The following is a 21,444-nucleotide window of genomic DNA, read 5'->3' as shown; positions in this document are numbered from 1 at the left end:
AAACTGCCAGCCAAGAATTATATATCCAGCAAAACTCTCTCTCAAATATGATGGTAAAATTAGGATATTTCTGGATAAACAGAAGTTTAGGGAACTTGCAAAAACCAAACCAAAATTATACAAGAAATACTAAAGGAAGTCCTCTGGTTAGAAAATCCATAACATCACCTAACAACCAAAGACTAGAACACAGGACAGAGCAACCAGGTATCAACCCAGATAGAGAAGACACAAAAACAAATCAAAGCTAAAACACTGCAATCAGGGAAACAGAGATGTCAATATGTAAAAGATGACAACATTAAAATAAAAAAGAGGGACTAAAAAATGTAGTCACAGATCTTTCATATGGACAGGAAGACAAAGCGATATTAAAGAAATAAAAGGCTGGTTTAAACTTAGAAAAATAGGGATAAATATAAAAGTAACCACAAGGAAAACTACAATCCTACACATCAAAATGAAAAACATAAAGAATCAAATTTAAAATCACAAACGATGAAAAGAAAATACATAAGGAAAAACAACTCAGCACAGAAAATTAACTCAAACAAAGAAACTGTTAACACAAAAAAAAGACATCAAAATGACAGCACTAAACTCATACCTATCAATAATTACGCTGAATGTAAATGGACTAAATGCACCAATAAAGGGACAGGGACTGGCAGAATGGATTAAAAAATACAATCCGTCTATATGCTGCCTACAAGACACACCTTAGACTTAAAGACACCAACAAACTAAAACTCAAAGGATGGAAAAAATATATACCAAGCAAACAACAACCAAAAAAGAGCAGGAGTAACAATATTAACCTCTGAGAAAACTGACTTTCAAGTAAAACCCACTACAAAGGCTAAGGAAAGACACTAAATAATGATTAAAGGGTCAATACACCAGGAGGACATAACCATAGAATTGACACAACCAACAACAGGGCTCCGAAATACATAAAGCAAAGTAACAGCACTGAAAAGAGAGATAGCTCCAAAATAATAGCAGGAAACTTCAACACACTTTAGGTGAAGAACAGAACATCAAGTAAGAAGCTCAATAAAGACACAGAAGATCTAAATGCCAAAATCAACCAAGTTATCTCCTAGACATATCCAGAACACTCCACCCAAAATCAGCCAAGTATACCTTCTTTTCCAACACACATAGAACATTCTCCAGAATAGACCGCATATTAGGGCATAAAACAAGCCTTAACAGAATCCAAAGCATCAAAATATTACAAAGCATCTTTTCAGATCATAAAGCCATAAAAGTAGAAATCAATAACAGAAAAAGCAAAGAAAAAAAATCAAACACGTGAAAACTAAATAACAACTTGATCAAAAACTACTGGGTTGTAGAAGAAATTAAGGACAGAATAAAGAAATTCATACATTCAAATGAGAATGAAAACACATCTTGCCAGAACCTTTGGGGCACAGCAAAAGCAGTGCTCAAAGGTCAATTTATAGCAATAAATGCACACATCCACAAAGAAGAAAGGGCCAAAATCAAAACTTTAACCCTACAACTGGAACAAACAGAAAGAGAGTAGCAAAAGAAGCCCTCAGGCACCAGAAGAAAGCAAAAAATCAAAATTAGAGCAGAATTAAAAGACAGAGAATAGAAAAACAACTGAAAGAATAGTAGGACCAATAGTTGGTTCTTTGAAAAGATCAACAAAATCGTTAAACCGTTGGCCAAGCTGACAAAAGAAAAATAGGAAAAGAGGAAAACTAACCTGAATAAGAAATGAGATGGGCCATATCACAACAGATCTACCTGAAATTAAAAGTATCATAACAGAATACTATGGAAAATTGTACTCTTAACAAATTTGAAAACCTAGAGGAAATGGACAAATTTCTAGAAACTATCCACCTAAGCACAGAAGTAGAACAACTAAATTAACCCATAACAAAAGAAGAGATTGAAAAGGTAATTTAAAAACTCCCAACAAAAAAAAAAAAGCCCTGGCCTGGATGGTTTCACTGGAGAAATTTACCAAACATTCAGAGAAAAGTTAACACCACTACTACTAAAGGTATTTCAGAGCATAGAAAAGGATGGAATACTCCCAAACTCATTCTATGAAGCCAACATAACCCTGATACCAAAACCAGGTAAAGACATCACAAAAAAAGAAAATTACAGACCAATATCCCTCATGCAGACAGATGCAAAAATCCTCAACAAAATTCTAGCCAATAGAATTCAACGTGTCAAAAAAATAACTCACCATGACCGAGTGGAATTTATACAAGGTACACAGGGATGGTTCAACATCAGAAAAACATCAATGTAATCCATCACATAAATAAAACAAAAGACAAGAACCACATGATCTTATTAATTGATGCAGAAAAGGCATCTGACAAAGTCTAACACCCATTCATGATAAAAACTCCTCCACATAACAAAGGACATTTATACAAAGCCAACAGTCAACATCATCCTAAACGGAGAAAGTCTGAAAGCATTCCCCTTGAGAATGGGAACCAGATGAGGATGCCCTTTATAACCACTCTTATTCAACATTGTGCTGGAGGTCCTAGCCAGAGCAACAGGCTAGAAAAAGAAATAAAGGGTATCCAAATTGGTAAGGAAAAAGTAAAAGTATCTCTATTTGCAGAAGATATTATCTTATACACAGAAAACCCTAAAGAACCCACAAGAAAACTACTGGAACTAATAGAAGATTTCAGCCAAGTATCAGCATAGAAGGTAAACATACAAAAATCAGTTGGATTCCTCTACACCAACAAAGAGAACTTCCAAGAGGAAATCACCAAATCAATACCATTTATAATAGCCTCCAAGAAGATAAAATACTTAGGAATAACCCAACCAGAGACATAAAAGACCTATACAAAGAAAACTACAAGACACTACCGCAAGAAACCAAAAGACACCTGCATAAGTGGAAAAACATACCTTGCTCATGGACAGGAAGATTCAACATTGTGAAAATGTCAATTCTACCCAAAGTGATCTAAAATACAATGCAATCCTGATCCAGATTCTAACAGCATTTTTTAATAAGATGGAGAAACAAATCACCAAGTTCATATGGAAACGGAAGAGGCCCCAGATAAGTAAAGCATTACTGAAGAAAAAGAACAAAATCGGAGGCCTCACACTGCCTGATTTTAGAACCTATTATATTATACCACCACAGCAGTCAAAACAGCCTGGTACTGGTACAATAGAATTGAGAATCCAGACACAAATTCATCCACCTACGAGCAACTGATAGTTGACAAAGGCCCAAAGTCCATTAAATGGGGGAAAAGACAGTCTCTTTAAAAAATGGTGCCAGCATAACTGGATATCCATCTGTAAAAAACTGAAACAAGACTCACACTTCACACCATGCACAAAAACTAACTCAAAATGGATCAAAGACCTAAATATAAAATCTAAAATGATAAAGATCATGGAGGAAAAAATAGGGACAAGGCTAGGAGCCCTAATACATGGCATGAACAGAATACAAACCGTAAGTAACAATGCACAAACACCAGAAAAGAAACTAGATAACAGGGAGCTCCTAAAAATCAAACACTTACGCTTATCAAAAGATTTCACCAAAGAATAAAAAGACAACGTACAGACTGGGAAAAAATTTTTGGCTATGACATATGTGATCAGGGTCTAATTTCTAATATCTACAAAATACTACAAAACCTCAATACCAAAAAGACAAATAACCCAATTAAAAAATGGGCAAAGTATATAAACAGGCACTTTACCAAAAAAGACATTCAGGCGGCTAACAGATACATAAGGAAATGCTCATGATCATGAGCCATTACAGAAATACAAATCAAAACTATAATGAGATACCATCTCACCCCAAAAAGGCTATCATTAATCCAAAACACACAAAATAATAATGTTGGAGAGGTTGTGGAGAGACTGGAACACTTACACACTGCTGGTGGGAATGTAAAATGGTACAATCACTTTGGAAATCAATTTGGTGCTTCCTTAAAAAGCTAGAAATAGAAATACCAAAGGATCCAGCAATCCCACTCCTTGGAATACATCCTAGAGAAATAAGAGCCGTCACACAAATAAATATATTCATCGCAGCACTGTTCACAATAGCAAAAAGATGGAAACAACCTAGGTGCCCATCAACAGACAAACGGATAAACAAATTACAGTATATTCACACAGTGGAATACTACGCAATGATAAAAAATAACAATGAATCCGTGAAACATCTCATAACATAGATGAACCTGTAAGGTATTATGCTGAATGAAATTAGTCAGTTGCACAACGACAAATATTGTATGAGACCACTATTATAAAAACTCAAGAAAAAGTTTAAACACAGAAGAAAACATTCTTTGATGGTTATGAGGGTCGGGAGGAAGTGAGAGGGGTATTCACTAACTAGATAGTCGATGAGAATTATCTTAGGTGAAGGGAAGGACAACACACACTACAGGGGAAGTCAGCACAACTGGACTAAACCAAAAGCTAAGAAGTTTCCTGAATATAACCAAACACTTCGAAGGACAGAGTAGCAGGGGCGGGGGTCTGGAGACCTTGGTTTCAGGGGACATCTAGATCAACTGGCATAACAAAGTTTATTAAGAAAAGATCCTGCATCCCACTTTTTGAGTGGCATCTGGAGTCTTAAAAGCAAGCAAGTAGCCATCTAAGATGCATCAATTGGTCCCAACCCACCTGGAGCAAAGGAGAATGAAGAACACCAAAGACACAAGGAAAATATTAGCCCAACAGTCAAAAGGGCCACATAAACCAGAGACTCCATCAGCCTGAGACCAGAAAAACTAGATGGTGCCCAGCTATCACCAATGACCGCCCTGACAGGGAACTCAACAGACAGTCCCTGATGGAGCAGGAGGCAAGTGGGGTGCAGAACTCAAATTCTAGTAAGAAGACAGGACTTAATGGTTTGACTGAGACTGGAGAGATCCTGGAAGACACAGCCCCGGGACTCTCTGTTAACCCAGAACTAAAACCATTTCTGAAGCCAACTCTTCAGATAAAGATCAGACTGGACTATAAGACATAAAATGATACTCGTGAAGTGTGTGCTTCTTAGTTCAAGTAGATAAGTCAAAATGGGTAGCTCCTGTCCGGAGGCAAGATGAGAAGGCAGAAAGGGACAGGAGCTGGTTTAATGGACACAGGAAATCTGGGATAGACAGAAGGAGTGTGCTGTCACGGTCTGGGGAGAGCAACTAGGGTCATATAGCAGTGTGTGTACAAATTTTTGTATGAGAAACTAACTTAAACCGTAAACTTTCATTTAAAGCACAATAAAAAAAAAAAAAATCAAACAAATGGATGGTCTGAAAGCAGAAAAAAAAAAATCCTCCATTTTCGCATAGTGCCGATTTTCACTTATCAACCTGATCTTTCATACCTAACCATGTCAATAAGTGAGGAGTGGGTGAATGGGGGTACAGTACTTGCTGTTTCCAATTCCTCTCCTTCTCTCTTCATTTCCATTCAAATCATGTCTTTATCACCACCACTTAACAGAAACTGCTTATCAAGGTCACTGATGGAAACCCTGGTGGCGTAGTGGTTAAGAGCTATGGCTGCTAACCAAAAGGTGGGCAGTTTGAAGCCCACAGGCGCTCCTTAGAAACCCTGTGGGGCAGTTCTACCCTGTGCTATAGGGTTGCTATCAGTTGGAATCCACTCAAAGGCAACGGGTTAACGACCTCCTGATTGCTAAATCCACAGAACTCATCTTACTTGACCCACCAGCTGCAAATGACAGCTAACCACTCCCTTCTTGAACCACTCCCTGTGCCATCCAGAACAAACACCACTCTGACCTAATTTTCCTCCTACCTCACTAGCAGCTCCTTTTCAGTTTCCTGCTGGTTCCTCCTCACCTTCCCAAACTTTTATCATTAAAAGGCTCCAAAATTCAGTCCTCAGATTTCCTCCCTTCTTCATCTAAACTCCCTAGGTAATCTCCTCCAATTTCAAGGCTTTAAAAACCATCTATATTCTGAATTCATCATCATCACCCTGGACCACTCCTCTGTTTATTTATCCAACTGCCTACTTCTCCTGAAGCTTTTCCTGCACCTCACTAACAGCATTTCTTCCTTCTGGTTGTTCACGACAAAAACCCTGGAAGTCATCCTTAACTATTCCACCTCACACACACATCATGCTACATCAGTAAATCCTACTGATCACCTTCAAAACAGATCTAGAATTTGTCCACTTCTCACCACTTCCATTGCTGATTCAAATGCTATGATTTCTCACCATGATCGTTACAATCACTTCCTAAGATCCTTACTTCTAAACACAGCAGCTGGCGGGATCTTGACAAAACATCAATTATATCATCTCACTACTCTGCCTTATACCCTCTATACCCATCCCACTCAGAGTAAAAACTAGCCCTTACAAGGACCTACAAGGCCTGACATACTCAGACCTTCCATGACTTCTCTGACTTCATCCCAGCTACTTTTCCCCTTACCAACCCACTCTAACCACACTGCTATACTCCTGCCTGGCCTCTATACTTCTTGCTTCCTCCCCTGTACCCATAATGGTCTTGCTCCACATTTCTGCACAGCTACCTTTCTTACTGCCTTTAGTGTTTACTAAAATGTCACTTATCGGTGAGGCCTTCTGTAACCACCCTATTTTAAATTGCAACTCTTCCCTACACAGTTCTTATCCACTTTCTAGTCTTAATTTTATCTACGTTTTAAAATACCATATAATGTACCTATTCATTTTGATCATAGCCTACTCCACATCCCCCAACTAGAAAATAAGCTCCCTAAGACAAGATTTTGTCTCTCTTATTCACTGCCATATCCTCAACACCAAAAACACAGTTTTGCACAGAGCTGGCACTTAATAAACATCTGCTGAATGAACAGATGAATTCTTAAGGCTCACCAGACATTTGACAAATGCCTGCAATATAAAAGCAAAAGATCAATATATACAAAAAACCAGCTGGGGAGTGGGGAGGACAGAGATACATCAGGGAACAGAAGGAAATTAAAAAAAAAAAAAATTCTGTTATCAAAATTCTTCAGAAAGAAAAATCACAGAAAAGACTGCAGTAAGAACATGAACCACTCTGGAACTTAAAAATACTACTGTTATGAATTGAATTGTGTCCCCCTAAAATATGTGTCAACTTGGCTAGGCCATGATACCTAGTATTGTGTGGTTACCCTCCATTTTATGGTCTGATATAACTGTCCTATGTGTTATAAATCCCAATCTCTGTCTATGGTTAATGAGGCAAGATTAGGTTATATTAAAGAGGATTAGGGTGGGATGTAATACCTTTCCTTACTCAAGTCACAGCCCTGTTGATGTAAGAGGAGTTTCCCTGGGATGTGGCCTGCATCACCTTTTATCTTACAAGACACAAAAGGAAAGAGAAGTGGGCAGAGAGGCCTCATTACCACCAAGAAAGAGCCAGGAGCGGAGCACATCCTTTGGACCTGGTGTCCCTGTGCTGAATAGCTCCTAGCCCCAGGAGAAGATTGATGCCAAGACATGTGGAGATCACCAAGGAATGCTGGGCCCAAAGATGTCAAAAGGAGGCAAGAACTTTGCACAGAGTTGATAGAGTGAGAAAGCCTTCCCCTAGAGCTGGTGCCCTGATTTCAGACTTCTAGCCTCCTAAACTGTGAGAGAATAAATTTGTTTGTTAAAGCCATCCATTTGTGGTATTTCTGTTATAATAGCAGCACTAGAAAACTAAGACAATCACTGTTTATTAAAAAATCCATAGAGGAATATATCCTAGAGAAATAAGAGTCATCACTCGAATAGACATATGCACACCTAGGTTCATGGCAGCATTGTTAACAATAGCAAAACGATGGAAACAACCTAGATGCCCATCAACAGATGAATAGATAAACAAACTATGGTATATACACACAATGGAGTACTATGCAACAAGAAAGAATAATGAATCTGTGAACCATCTCATAACATGGATGAAACTGGACGACATTATGCTGAGTGAAATAAGTCAATCACAAAAGGACAAATATTGTATGAGACCTCTATTGTAAAAACCCATGAAAAAGTTCACACACAAAATGTAACAATCTTTGTTGGTTACCAGGGATGGGAGGGGTGGGGGGGGAAATACTAAATAGGCAATAGATAAGTGGTATCTTTGGTGAAGGGTGAGACAGTACACAATACAGGGGAAACTAGCACAATTTGCACAAGGAAAGGTCATGGAAGCCCCATAGACACATCCAAACTCCCTGAGGGACTGAATTGCTGGGTAGAGGGCTGTTGGGACCATGGTCTCGGGGAACATGTAGCTCAACTGGCATAACACAGTTTATAAAGACAATGTTCTACATTCTACCTTGATGAGTAGCGTCAGGGGTCTTAAAAACCTGTGAGCAGCCATCTTAGATACTTCACTGGTCTCATCCCTTCGGGAGCAAGGGAGAATGAAGAAAACAGGATACAAGGAAAAGATTAGTCCAAAGGACTAATGGACCACAGCTACCAATGCCTCCACCAGACTGAGTCCAGTACAGCTAGATGGTGCCGGCTACCACCACGGACTGCTCTGACCAGGATCACAACAGAGGGTTCTGGACAGAGCTGGAGAAGGATGTAGAACATAATTCTAACTCACAAAAAAAAGACCAGATTTACTGGCCTAAAGGAGACTGTAGAAACCCTGAGAGTATGGCCCCCAGACACCCTTTTAGCTCAGTGGTGAAGTCATTTCCGAGGTTCACCATTCAGCCTGGGAGTGGACAGCCCCATAAAACCAAACGGGACTAATGAGGTACAGCAGTCCAGGGACATGGGCCAGAAGGCAGAAGGGGACCGGGAGGCTGGTGATAGGGAACCCAAGGTTGAGTAAGGATAGTGTTGATGTGTTGTGAGGTTATTAACCATCGTCATAGGGCAACGCGTGTACTAACTGTTAAATGAGAAACTATTTTGTTCTGTAAGTCTTCATCTAAAGTGAGAATAGCAGCACAATTGGAAGAGCAAAGTTGATGTCACTGAATTGTACATGTAGAAATTTTTGAAATGGTGTATCTTTGGCTATGTATATTTTCTCCCAGATTGAAAGGAGAGAAGGGAGAGGGTTGACATGTTGTGGGGTTGTTAACCAATGTCGTAAAACAGTATGTGTACTACTGTTTCATGAGAAACTATTTGTTCTATAAGCCTTCACCTGAAGTACAACTAAAAAAAAAGAAAGAATTAAAAAAGAATAATAAACCAATAGAAGGATTGAGAGAAAAAGTCAAGGAAATCATCAAGAACACAGCAAAAAAGACAAAGAAATTTTTTTAAGTATGAGAGGAAAAAATAAAGTTTTAACCCAGGAGGGCCCATATTTGACTAACAGAAATTCTGGGCGGGGGGAGGATTTACAAAGAACTACTATATGAAATTCTGACAGTGCTTCAAAGTGAATCTGAAAAACCTTCAAACTCTGAGTCCACTTCAATTATAAACATACCTGGTAGAAGTAAGTGATAAAGTTTAACAATAACAACAAAAAAAACTTAAACGTGTCATGTCAAGAAGTAAACTAGACTCACAAAGACCCCTATTTGTTTTTTGGAGACATATATCGACTGACATTAAGTAACAGATACCAATATTTTCTTTCCAGAGCAGTATCAAAAATAAAAAAGAAACCAAATACCGGAGCCATAATGATATAATTTCCTAAATTATGTTTATGAATGGTTTTCTATTAGATATTCAGAAAAAATTACTGCACATAAGTGATTCTCAATAATGAAAAAAACGATTCTATAATTAAAATGCTTTAAAGATAAAAGATATTTTCATAAAAAAGAATAAATATAATTTTTAAAGTGAAAACAGCATTTGTAGTGGGGTGTTTACTAAAAGTAACATTTAAAAGTTGCTTTTGAAAAATCTACTCATTGGAATTTTCTGAAAATAAGAGCTTTAATAAAAGCACACCTGCAAAAAACTGATTTTAGCTATCTGACCTACCTTAGTCAGAGGTGCTTTGAGTTTTTTCAAACATAAAGCAAGAAGTTCCCTGGATTCTAAAGCACACTGTATCCAAGTTCCCGGTGGCTGAAAATATCTGAAAGACAAGATAATGCACAGAAATTCAGAATCTCTCAGGAAGAAACAGAAATTTCCATCTGAATAGCACACATAACACTGATTATAACCAAACATAATAATACTGAAAGTTCATATGAGGCACTTAACCTAAATATATTTTAATAGTTCCAGAAAGTTTTCAATCAGACCAGTACCTTTAGTTAAAATGGACGTGCTTTCTCAAATAATAATCCATTTCTCAAATAATTATGATTATTTGAAAAAGTCTGAAACAATATATTATTATAAAGGTCTTATTACTGTAAGCACCAGTAAGAATTCTAGTGAGGATGATAAAATGCCCAAGAGTTCCTTCCTTGAAACTATGCTCCGAAAAACTGAGAATCATCTCAAAATGGCATTAAAAATGACTTATTGTACACTTCTAAAATGTTGAGGACTGCTTATTTTCCATAACAAAGAAAAATCAGTACCTCATAGCACTGTGTTTCAGGAATAGTTCAGACTAATCACCTATTTCAAGTTCCTTTTCAAAATTTAAATTACAAAATTCAAGTTTTAAAATCTTAGGTAAAACCTGACTAAATTAAACTTTAAAGGGCTTAGAACAGTGCCCAGCACATAGTAGATGCTCAATAAATGTTTGTCAAATACATAATACTTTCAATGCATTATGCGAATAATGTTTTTTGACATACTTGTTAAATGGTGAAAGTTCTGATTTTCACTATTAAATGTTTAATCAAAAACCTTTAATCAAAAACCTTACACAGGTCCCTCTGCCTTTAGTAACACTTTAAGAGCTAGAAGCGACTTCATATGTTATCTAATTGAAACCCTTTCACTCTCGTGAGAAAACTAAGCCCTAGAGAAGTTAAATGGCCAAGAGTTACAAAAAGCAAGTTTCTGAGAAATAAAGACATGTATCTCTTGATTCTTTGTCCAGTCTTTTTTCACCCTACCATGTTTTTAACAGGAAATACTTATAAAAGATTAAACCTCACACTTGCCAAGCTTCTAAACTACAGAATCCCTGAAACACTACACAAAGTTTCATGTGTTTGTATATATACACGTTAAATATTTTTGGGGGCAAATACAGTTTTCAGTTCTTAAAGGAGTCCATGAACCTGATGTCCCCCTCTAAAACCAGTTAAGAAGCACTAGAGTACTAATGCATCTAGGAAATCACAGGTACATGTTACATTCATTGGGCAGTTATGTGTTACTAAATGGCCTACTAGATGCAAGCAAGCTGTTTATGCCAACAACTAAAGAATACACAGAGGGAATGAAACATTAACTTTCAGAAGTCTTCTGCCTTTAAATTCAATCTTCATTTCAGACCACCCTAGATATGATTTACTGAGGTTTTCCATCAACTGTAGTCATTTCAATTACCTGTGAACATTAATACATATTTTTTCAAACACATTACTTAAAATATAAAACACTTTTTTTATCATTCATAACTTATAGTAACTGACGGAAAAACAAAAATAGTAATGATAATAACAGGAATATGTCCTTAATACTCTGCTGTCTCAGCATTACGAATATCAACTCTCATTAACTGGGTACATTATTCTCTTCAAAAAAAAAAAGCAGATCTAGAAAGAAACTCAAAAAAGATACAGAAAACCTAAAGAACGCTATCAGCCAACTTGACTTCATAGACATATACGGAACACTACACCCAACAGCTGCAAAGTACACCTTCTTTTCCAACGCACATGAAACGTTCTCCAGAAAAGACCACAGAGCAACCCTCAACAAAATCCAAAACACTGTGATAATACAAAGTATCTTCTCTGACCACAAGGCCATCAAGGTAGAAATTAACAACAGGAAGAGCAAGGAAAAAAAATCAATCACATGGCAACTGAATGACACCCTGTTTACAAACCACTGGGAAATAGAAGAAACCAGAGATGGAATCACAAAATACCTAGAATCAAATGAGAATGAAAACACATCATACCCAACCTTTGGGACACAGCAAAAGCAGTCCTCAGAGGACACTATACAGCAATAAATACATACATCAAAAAGACGAAAGCAACAAGATCAAAACATTAACTACACAACTCAAACAAACAGAACAGCCAAAAAAGCCCACACTCACCAGAAGAAAGCAAATAATAAAAATCAGAGCAGAAATAAATGAAATAGAGAACAGAAAAACAATAGAAAGAATCCATAAAACCAAAAGCCGGTTCTTTGAAAGGATCAACAAAATCAACAAACCACTGGCCAAACTGACAAAAGAAAAACAGGAGAGGATGCAAATAACCCAAATAAGAAATGAAATGGGGGACATTACAACAGACCCAACTGAAATAAAAAGGATCATAACAGAGTATTATGAAAAACTATACTCCAACAAATTTGAAAACCTAGAGGAAATGGATAAATTTCTAGAAACACACTACCTACCCAAACTAACAGAAAGGGATGTTGAAAATCTGAATAGACCCATAACAAGAGAAGAGATTGAAAAGGTAATTTTAAAAAGTCCAAAAAACAAAAGCCCTGGCCCAGAGGGCTTCACTGGAAGATTCTACCAAACATTCAGAAAAGAGCTTATACCAGTACTACCCAAACTATTTCAGAACATAGAAAAGGAAGCGACACTTCGGAATTCATTGTATGAAGCCAGCATAACCCTGATACCAAAACCAGGAAAAGATGCCACAGAAAAAGATAATTACAACCAATATCTCTCATGAATATAGATGCAAAAATTCTCAACAAAATTCTAGCCAATACAAGTCAGCATCATATTAAAAAAAAATACACCACGACCAAGTAGGATTCATACCAGGTATGCAACAATGGTTCAGTATTAGAAAACCAATCAATGTAATCGACCACATAAATAAAAGAAACGAAACACAATCATCTCAATCAACACTGAAAAGGCACTCGACGAAGTCCAACACCCATTCGTGATAAAAATTCTCAATAAAATAGGTATAGAAGGGAAATTTTTCAACATAACAAAGGGAATCTACACAAAACCAATGGCCAACATCATTCTTAATAGATAAAGGATGAAACATTCCCCCTGAGAACAGGAACAATCCAAGGATGCCCTTTATCATCACTCCTATTAAACACCATGCTGGAAGTCCTAACTAGAGCGATAAGGCAAGAAAAATAAAGGACATCCAAACTGATAATGAACAAGTTAAACTGTCCCAATTTGCAGATGATATGATACTCTACACAGAAAACCCTAAAGACTCCACAAGAAAACTACTGGAACTAATACAAAGATTCAGCAGAGTAGCAAAAAACAAGATAAACATACAAGTATCAATTGGATTCCTACACACAAATAAAGAGAATGATGAAAAGGGAATAAGGAAAACTATACCCCTGATAATAGTACCTAGAAAAATAAAATACTTAGTAATAAATCTAACCAGGGATATAAAAGACCTATACAAAGAAAACTGCAAAACACTACTGTAAGAAACCCAAAGAGATCTACATAAACAGAAAAATATACTATGCTCATGGATAGGTAGACTCAATATTATGAAAATGACAATTCTACCCAAAGAAATTTACAAATTACAAATACAATGCAATCCTGATCCAAATACCAACTCTTTAAAGAGATGGAAAAACTAATCATTAACTTTATATGGAAAGGGAAGAAGCCCCAGATAAGAAAGCACTACTAAAGAGGAAAAATAAAGTAGGAGGGCTCGCACTACCTAACCTCAGAACCTACTATACAGCTACAGTAGTCAAAAAAGCCTGGTACTGGTACAACAATAGATACACTGACCAATGGAACAGAACTGAGAACCCAGATGTAAATCCATCCACCTATAGTCACCTGATCTTCAACAAGGGCCCAAAGTCCATCAAATGGGGAAAAGACAGTTTCTTTAACAAACAGTGCTGGCAAAACTGGATAATCATCTGCAAAAAAATGAAAAGAGGATCCATACCTCACACCATATACAAAAACCAATTCAAAATGGATCAGAGACCTAAATATAAAGCCAAAAACCATGAAGATCATGGAAGAAAAAAAATAGGATCAACACTGGAGGCCCTAATACACGGCATTAACAGGATACAAACCAAACCAGTAACACACAAACTCTAGAAAATAAGCCAGAAAACTGGGATCTTCTAAAAATTAAACACTTATGCACATCAAAAGACTTCACCAAAAGAGTAAAAAGAGAACTTACAGACTGGGAAAAAAAATTGGGACATTACAAGTCAGACAAAGGACTAATCTCTAAAATCTACAAGAGAATCCAACACCTCTACAAAAGACAAATAATCCAATTAAAAAATGGGCAAAGGAAACGAACAGACACTTCATCAAAGATGACATTCAAGCAGCCAAGAGACAAATGAGGAAATGCTCACAATCACTAAACATTAGAGAAACGCAAATCGAAACCACAATGAGATACCATCTCACCCTGGCACTACTGGCACGAATCAAAAAAACTGGAAATAAAAAATGTTGGAGAGGCTGCGGGGAGATAGGTACTCTTATGCACTGCTCGTGGGAATGCAAAATGATATAACCATTTTGGAAAACGATATGGCGCTTCCATAGAAACCTAGAAATAGAAATACCATACGATCCAGTAATCCCACTACGAATATATCCTAGAGAAATAAGAGCCGTCACACGAATAGACATATGCACACCCATGTTCACTGCAGCATTGTTCACAATAGCAAAAAGATGGAAACAACCTAGATGCCCATCAAGAGATCAATGGATAAACAAACTATGGCACATACAATGGAGTATTACACAACGACAAAGAACAAGATGAATCTGCAAAGTATCTCATAACAAGGATGAAACTGGAGAACATTATGCTGAGTGCAATAAGTCAATCACAAAAGGACAAATACTGTATGAGACCACTAATGTAAAAACTTATGAAAAGATTTACACACAAAAAGAAACAAAATCTTTGATGGATATGAGGGAGTGAAGGGGTGGCGGTGGAAAAACACTAAACAGACAACAGACAAGTGGTAACTTTGGTGAAGCATAAGACAGTACACAATACTGGGAAAGCTACCACAACTTGTACAAGGAAAGGTTGTGGAAGCTCTATAGACATCCAAACTCCCTGGGGAACGAACTGCTGGGCTGAGGGCTGTGGGGACCATGGTCTCAGGGAACATCTAGCTCAACTGGCATAACATAGTTTATAAAGAAAATGTTCTACATTCTAATTTGGTGAGTAAGGTCTGGGGCCTTAAAAGCCTGTGAGCAGCCATCTAATATACTCCACTGGTCTCACCCCTTTGGGAGCAATGGAGAATGAAGACAACAAGATATAAGGGAAAGATTAGTCCAAAGGACTAATGGACCACAATTACCACAACTTCCACCAGACTGAGTCCAGTACAAATAGATGCTGCCCGGCTACCACCATTCACTGCTCTGACACGGATCATCACAACAGAGGGTCCCAGACAAAGCTCGAGAAAAATGTAGAACAAAATTCTAACTCACAAAAAAATACCAGACTTACTGGCCTGACAAAGACTGGAGAAACCCCGAGAGTATGACCCCCAGACACCATTTTAGCTCCGTAATGAAGTCACTCCCGCGGTTCACCCTTCAGCCAAAGATTAGACAGGCCCATAAAACAAAACGAGACTAAAGGGGCACAACAGTCCAGGGACCAGGACTAGAAGGCAAGAGGGGACAGGAAAGCTGGTAATAGGGAACTCAAGGTCGAGAAGGGAGAGTGTTGACATGTTGTGGGATTGTTAACCAATGTCATAAAACAATATGTGTACTATTTAATGAGAAACTATCTGTTCTGCAAACCTTCATCTAAAGCACAATTAAAAAAAAATTTAAAAAAGAAAAAAATTAGTGGTTAGGAAGATGTAAATGAAAAAGATGTATTTAAGGAAAAAAAAAGAGAGAGGCGTGGCCAACATGGCAGAATAATTAGACGGTTCCTCTATCCTTCTTACAACAAAGACCTGGAAAAACAAGCAATTTGATTCTATATGAATATCTAGGAGCCCTGAACAAGGCAAAGTTGAGGAATCCATCTCAGTGATAGAGGAGAGGCAGACTTTTTGGAAGAAGTGAAGAGTGCCAGAGCCGCGGGGGCGAAACTGCAGCGCTGCAGCCACGCCAGTCCGCAGTGAAGCAGGCAAACACAGCTGTGCTGTGCACGCGCTCAGGAAGCAGTTTGCACATCGAGAGAGACCTGGCAGCAGAGATTCTGCTTGGATACTCCGAACTAGTGAAAAGCAGCTCCCAAGTGCCTAAGTACATGCGTGCACCCTACCATGGGGATTTAAAAATAAAAAAGCCCATTTGGGAAAACCTCTCTCCCCTTTACCTCCTCCCTCTGCACTCTGCACTGGGAGTCCACTGGGCCGGAAGTAGATCCCAAAAGGCACCCTGACCCATTCTCCTGGCCTTGGAGAGGGAACAAACAAGCTACCAGCTCCCCTAAGCCAGGAACACAGGGTCGGCACAGCTCCTTTGCTAGGCACAGGTATAAGGGGTCCGCAGACTCTGAGTGCCTTACACCCCTGTATAGACTTCCAGGGACCCATCTCAACAGCATTAGTCCTCACTATCACAGTACAACAGGGCAAACATCTGAAGTTTAACTTCAACTGCTTCAGCTGTGAACTGGCAGATTTGTGACCTTCCAAACAGCCCTGCCCCTTAAGGAGACACTTTTATCCATCTGCAGCAGGGGCTTGAGGACTGGTGATATCTCCTAAAGTGCCTGGCCACCTGCTACAGGAGTCCAAGAAAAAGTGGTGACCTCGAGAATTTACAGCCAGCAGAGTGGGGTGCTCATAGTCCGGCTGCAAAACTCACCTACCTACTTACCGTAGAGAATACGGACACACTTTCCTTTCAGACTCTCAAGGGCAGCCGTCAGCCCCATACCTGGCTCAGAACGTGATCCCCTACCACAGCCAGAGTCCAGTGCCTGCACCACTCACTCATGCCTCTCTAGGACTATGGCTGAGAGCCTGCATCAAACACGTGGTGACCGACTCCCTGGACACCTGAGCTGAACCCATACAGGAAAATTTAATGGACTCCTGTGTGCACATACTTAGTTACAGAACTAACAACCTGGTGACAAGACGTTAGAGATCCAAAGGCGTCAAAAATCAGACTAGTGCACACGAGCAGCCTATTTGGGCATACCAAAACAAAACAAAATAAGAAGCTACGTCTCACTAAAAAAATACAAAATAAAATTATAATAAATCATTAATGGCTCAGAAACAACAGTCAATATCAAGTCACATAAAGAGGCAGTCCACAAAGGCTTCAGCAAGCTCCCAAAATAAATAATAAATAAATTCTCTGGAGGAAAAGAACTTCCTGGAAATACCAGAGGCAGAATACAAAAGATTAATATACATAACTCTTCTAGAAATTAGAAAGAAAATTCGACAGACTGCAGAAACAGCCAGGGAACACACAGACAAAGAAGTAGCGGAACTTAAAAAAGTTATTGAAGAACATAATGCCAAATTTAATAGGCTGCAAGAATCAATACAGAAACGGCAATCAGAAATCCAAAAGATTAACAATAAAATTTCAGAATGAGACAACTCAACAGAAAGTCATAGAAACAGAATTGAGGCAGTAAAAGTTAGAATTAGTGACACTGACGATAAAGCTCTTGACGCTAACTTTTTGAGGAAAAATCAGATAAAAGAATTAAAAAGAATGAAGAAACTCTTAAGAGCCATGTGGGACTCTATCAAGAGAAATAACCTACGAGTGACTGGAGTACCAGAACGGGGTGATTAACAGAAAATACAGAGAAAATTGTTGAAGACTTGTTGACAGAAAACTTCCCTGATATCATAAAAGATGAGAAGATATCTATCCAAGATGCTCATCGAACCCCACATAAGGTAGATACCAAAAGGAAGTCACCAAGACATATTATAATCAAACGTACCAAAACCAAAGATAAAGAGAGAATTTTAAGAGCAACTAGGGATAAAAAAAAAGTCATCTACAAAGGAGAGTAAATTAGAATAAGCTCAGACTACTCAGCAGAAACCATGAAGGCTAGAAAGCAATGGGATGACATATATAAAGCCTTGAAGGAAAATCACTGCCAGCCAAGACTTACATATCCAGCAAAACTGTCTCTAAAATATGATGGCTTAATTAGGGCATTTCTAGATAAACAAGTTCAGGGAATTTGCAAAAACCAAACCAAACTCACAAGAAACACTAAAGGGAGTCCTACGATTAGATAATCAATAACACCAGCTAACAACGCAAGACTAGAACACAGGACAGAGCAACCAAATATTGACTCAGACATGGATATCAAAAATACATCAAAGCTAAAACATTGACAACAGGGAAACAGATATCAAAATGTAAAAAATGATAATATTAAAACAGAAAAGAGGAACTTAAAAAATGGAGACATTAATTTTTTTATATGGAGGGGGAGTTAAGGCGATATAAAGTATTAAAACACTAGTATAAACTTAGAAAAATAGGGGTAAATATTAAGGTAACCACAAAGGAATCTAACAATTCTACAAATCAAAATAAAAAAGTAGAAAAACATAAAGACCCAGCAAACACAAAATCTACAACAAAGAAAAAGAGGAAAAAAAAAACATAAAGAAAAACGACTCAGCACAGAAAATTAAGGAGAACAAAGAAATGCGAACAACACACGTAATGAGATATCAGGATGACAGAATTAAACTCATACCTATCAATAATTACGCTGAATGTAAACGGACTTAATGCACCAATAAAGAGATGGAGAGAGGCAGATTGGATAAAAAAGCATGATCCATCTATAGGCTGCCTACAAGAGATGCACCTTAGACTTAAAGACATAAACAGGCTAAAACTCAAAGGATAGAAAAAAAGTATATCAAGCAAACAATACGCAAAAAAGAGCAGGAGGGGCAATATTAATCCCTGACAAAATAGACTTTAAAGTAAAATCCACCACAAAGGATAAGGAAGGGCACTATATAATGATTAAGGGGTCAATTCATCAGGAGGACATAACTGTAATAAATATTTACGTACCCAACAACAGGGCTCCAAAAGACATAAAACAAACTCTAACAACTCTGAAGAGAGAGCTAGACAGCTCCACAACAGTAGTAGGAGACTTCAACACGCCACTTTTGGTGAAGGACAGAATATCCAGAAAAAAGCTCAACAAAGACACGGAAGAGCTAAATGCTACAATCAACTAACTTGATCTCATAGACATGTACCGAACACTGCACCCAAAAGCAACCAAGTATACTTTCTTTTCCAACACACATGGAACATTCTCCAGAATAGATCACATATTAGACCATAAACCAAGCGTAACAAAATCCAAAACATCGAAATATTACAAAGAATCTTTTCTGACCATAAAGCCGTAAAAGTAGAAATCAACAACACAAAAAGGAAAAAAAATCAAACACATGGAAACTGAACAACATCTTGCTCAAAAACTACTGGATTATACAAGAAATTAAGGAGAGAATAAAGAAATTCATAGAATCAAAGAGAATACAAACACATCCTACCAGAACCTTTGGGACACAGCAAAAGTAGTGCTCAGAGGTCTGTTTATAACAATAAATACAAACATCCAAAAAGAAGGGATCATAAGCAAATCATTAACCCTACAATTGGAACAACTAGAAAAAGAGCAGCAAAAGAAGCCCACAGGCGCCAGAAGGAAGGCAATAATAAGAATTAGAGCAGAATTAAATGAAATAGAGAATAGAAAAACAATTTAAAGAGTTAACAAATCCAAAAGCTGGTTCTTTGAAAACATCAACAAAATTGACAAACCATTGGCCAAACTGACAAAAGAAAACCAGGAGAGAAAGCAGATAACCCGAATAAGAAATGAAATGGGTGATATCAGAACAGACCCAACTGAAATTAAAAGAATCATAACAGATTACTATGAAAAATTGTACTCTGACAAATTTGGAAACGTAGAGGAAATGGACAAATTTCTGAAAACTCACTACCTAACTAAACTAACACAAACAAAGGTACAATAAATAAACCCATAACAAAAGAAGAGATTGAAAAGGTTATTAAAAAACTACCAACAGAAAAAAGCCCTGCCCCGGATGGCTTCACTGGAGAATTCTACCAGATTTTCAAAGAAGAGATAAGACCACGTCTACTAAAGGTATTTCAGAGCACAGAAAAGGACAGAATACTCCCAAACTCATTCTATGAGGCCAGCATAACCCTGATACCAAAACCAGGTAAAGATACCACAGAAAAAGAAAATTACAGACCGATATCCTTCATGAATATTGATGCAAAAATCCTCAACAAAATTTTAGCCAATAGAATTCAGCAACATATCAAAAAAATAATTCACCATGACCAAGTGGGATTTATACCAGGTATGCAGGGATGGTTCAACATCAGAAAAACAATCAATATAATCCATCACATAAATAAAACAAAAAACAAGAAACGCATGATCTTATCAATTGATGCAGAAAGGCATTCGACAAAGTCCAACACCTATCCGTGATAAAAACTCTCAATAAAATAGGAATAGAAAGGAAATGACTCAATGTAATTAAGGGCATTTATACAAAACCAACAGCCAACAAAATCCTGAATGGAGAGGCTTTGAAAGCATTCCCCTTGAGAACAGGCACCAGACAAGGATGCCCTTTATCACCACTGTTACTCGACATTGTGCTGGAGGTCCTAGCCAGAGCAGTTAGGCTAGAAAAAGAAATAAAAGCCATGCAAATAGGTAGGGAAGAAGTCAAAGTATCTATCTGCAGGTGATATGATCTTATACACAGAAAACTGTCGCAGCCCCTCACACGGGGCACCATCTGTCGCAGTGGCGACAGTAATTGGGACGGCGAAGACAGTAACAAACTGCACAACTCTTACAGAGAAGTGGGGCCAGGGGGGGTCACTCTGAGGAGTCAACCCAGCCTCAGTCCCAGGAATTTATTTTATAGTCAATACAGCAAGCAATAAAGCAATTAACAAAACAGTGGGCTTTGGGTGTGGGCAAAGGAGACGGAATTCAGGTAAACAAGTCAATCAGTAAAGGGACAATAAGTTTGGGAAAACAAATCCTGACAAGTCTCAACATGTTGGAGACAAGTCTCAACATGCTGTGCAGTATAGAGGCCAGTGGGGGCTGCAGTTGTCAATACTGCAACCACGTTTAAATGGCATATATCCCCACAGAAAACCCCAAAGAAGCCACAAGAAAACTACTGGAAGTAACAGAAGATTTCAGCAAAGTTTCAGGATACAAGATAAACATACAAAAATCAATTGGGTTCCTTTACACCAACAAAGAGAAC

General features: G+C 37.9%; 1 protein-coding gene across 3 annotated transcripts in view; it reads right to left on the bottom strand.

The window, feature by feature from the left end:
- NMD3 (NMD3 ribosome export adaptor) overlaps positions 1-21,444 on the bottom strand; it is an 88,707-nt gene that overhangs the window by 56,865 nt on the left and 10,398 nt on the right. For all 3 annotated transcript variants that reach the window (XM_004384878.2, XM_023739129.1, XM_023739130.1), the window contains one exon: positions 10,009-10,105. In XM_004384878.2, coding sequence (XP_004384935.1) covers positions 10,009-10,105 — 97 coding nt within the window. The remainder of the gene's footprint in view (positions 1-10,008; positions 10,106-21,444) is intronic.

Source organism: Trichechus manatus, unplaced genomic scaffold (genome assembly GCF_000243295.1).
Source record: "Trichechus manatus latirostris isolate Lorelei unplaced genomic scaffold, TriManLat1.0 scaffold00129, whole genome shotgun sequence".
Lineage (NCBI taxonomy): Eukaryota > Metazoa > Chordata > Mammalia > Sirenia > Trichechidae > Trichechus > Trichechus manatus.
This window is presented reverse-complemented; position numbering and strand designations above follow the sequence as displayed.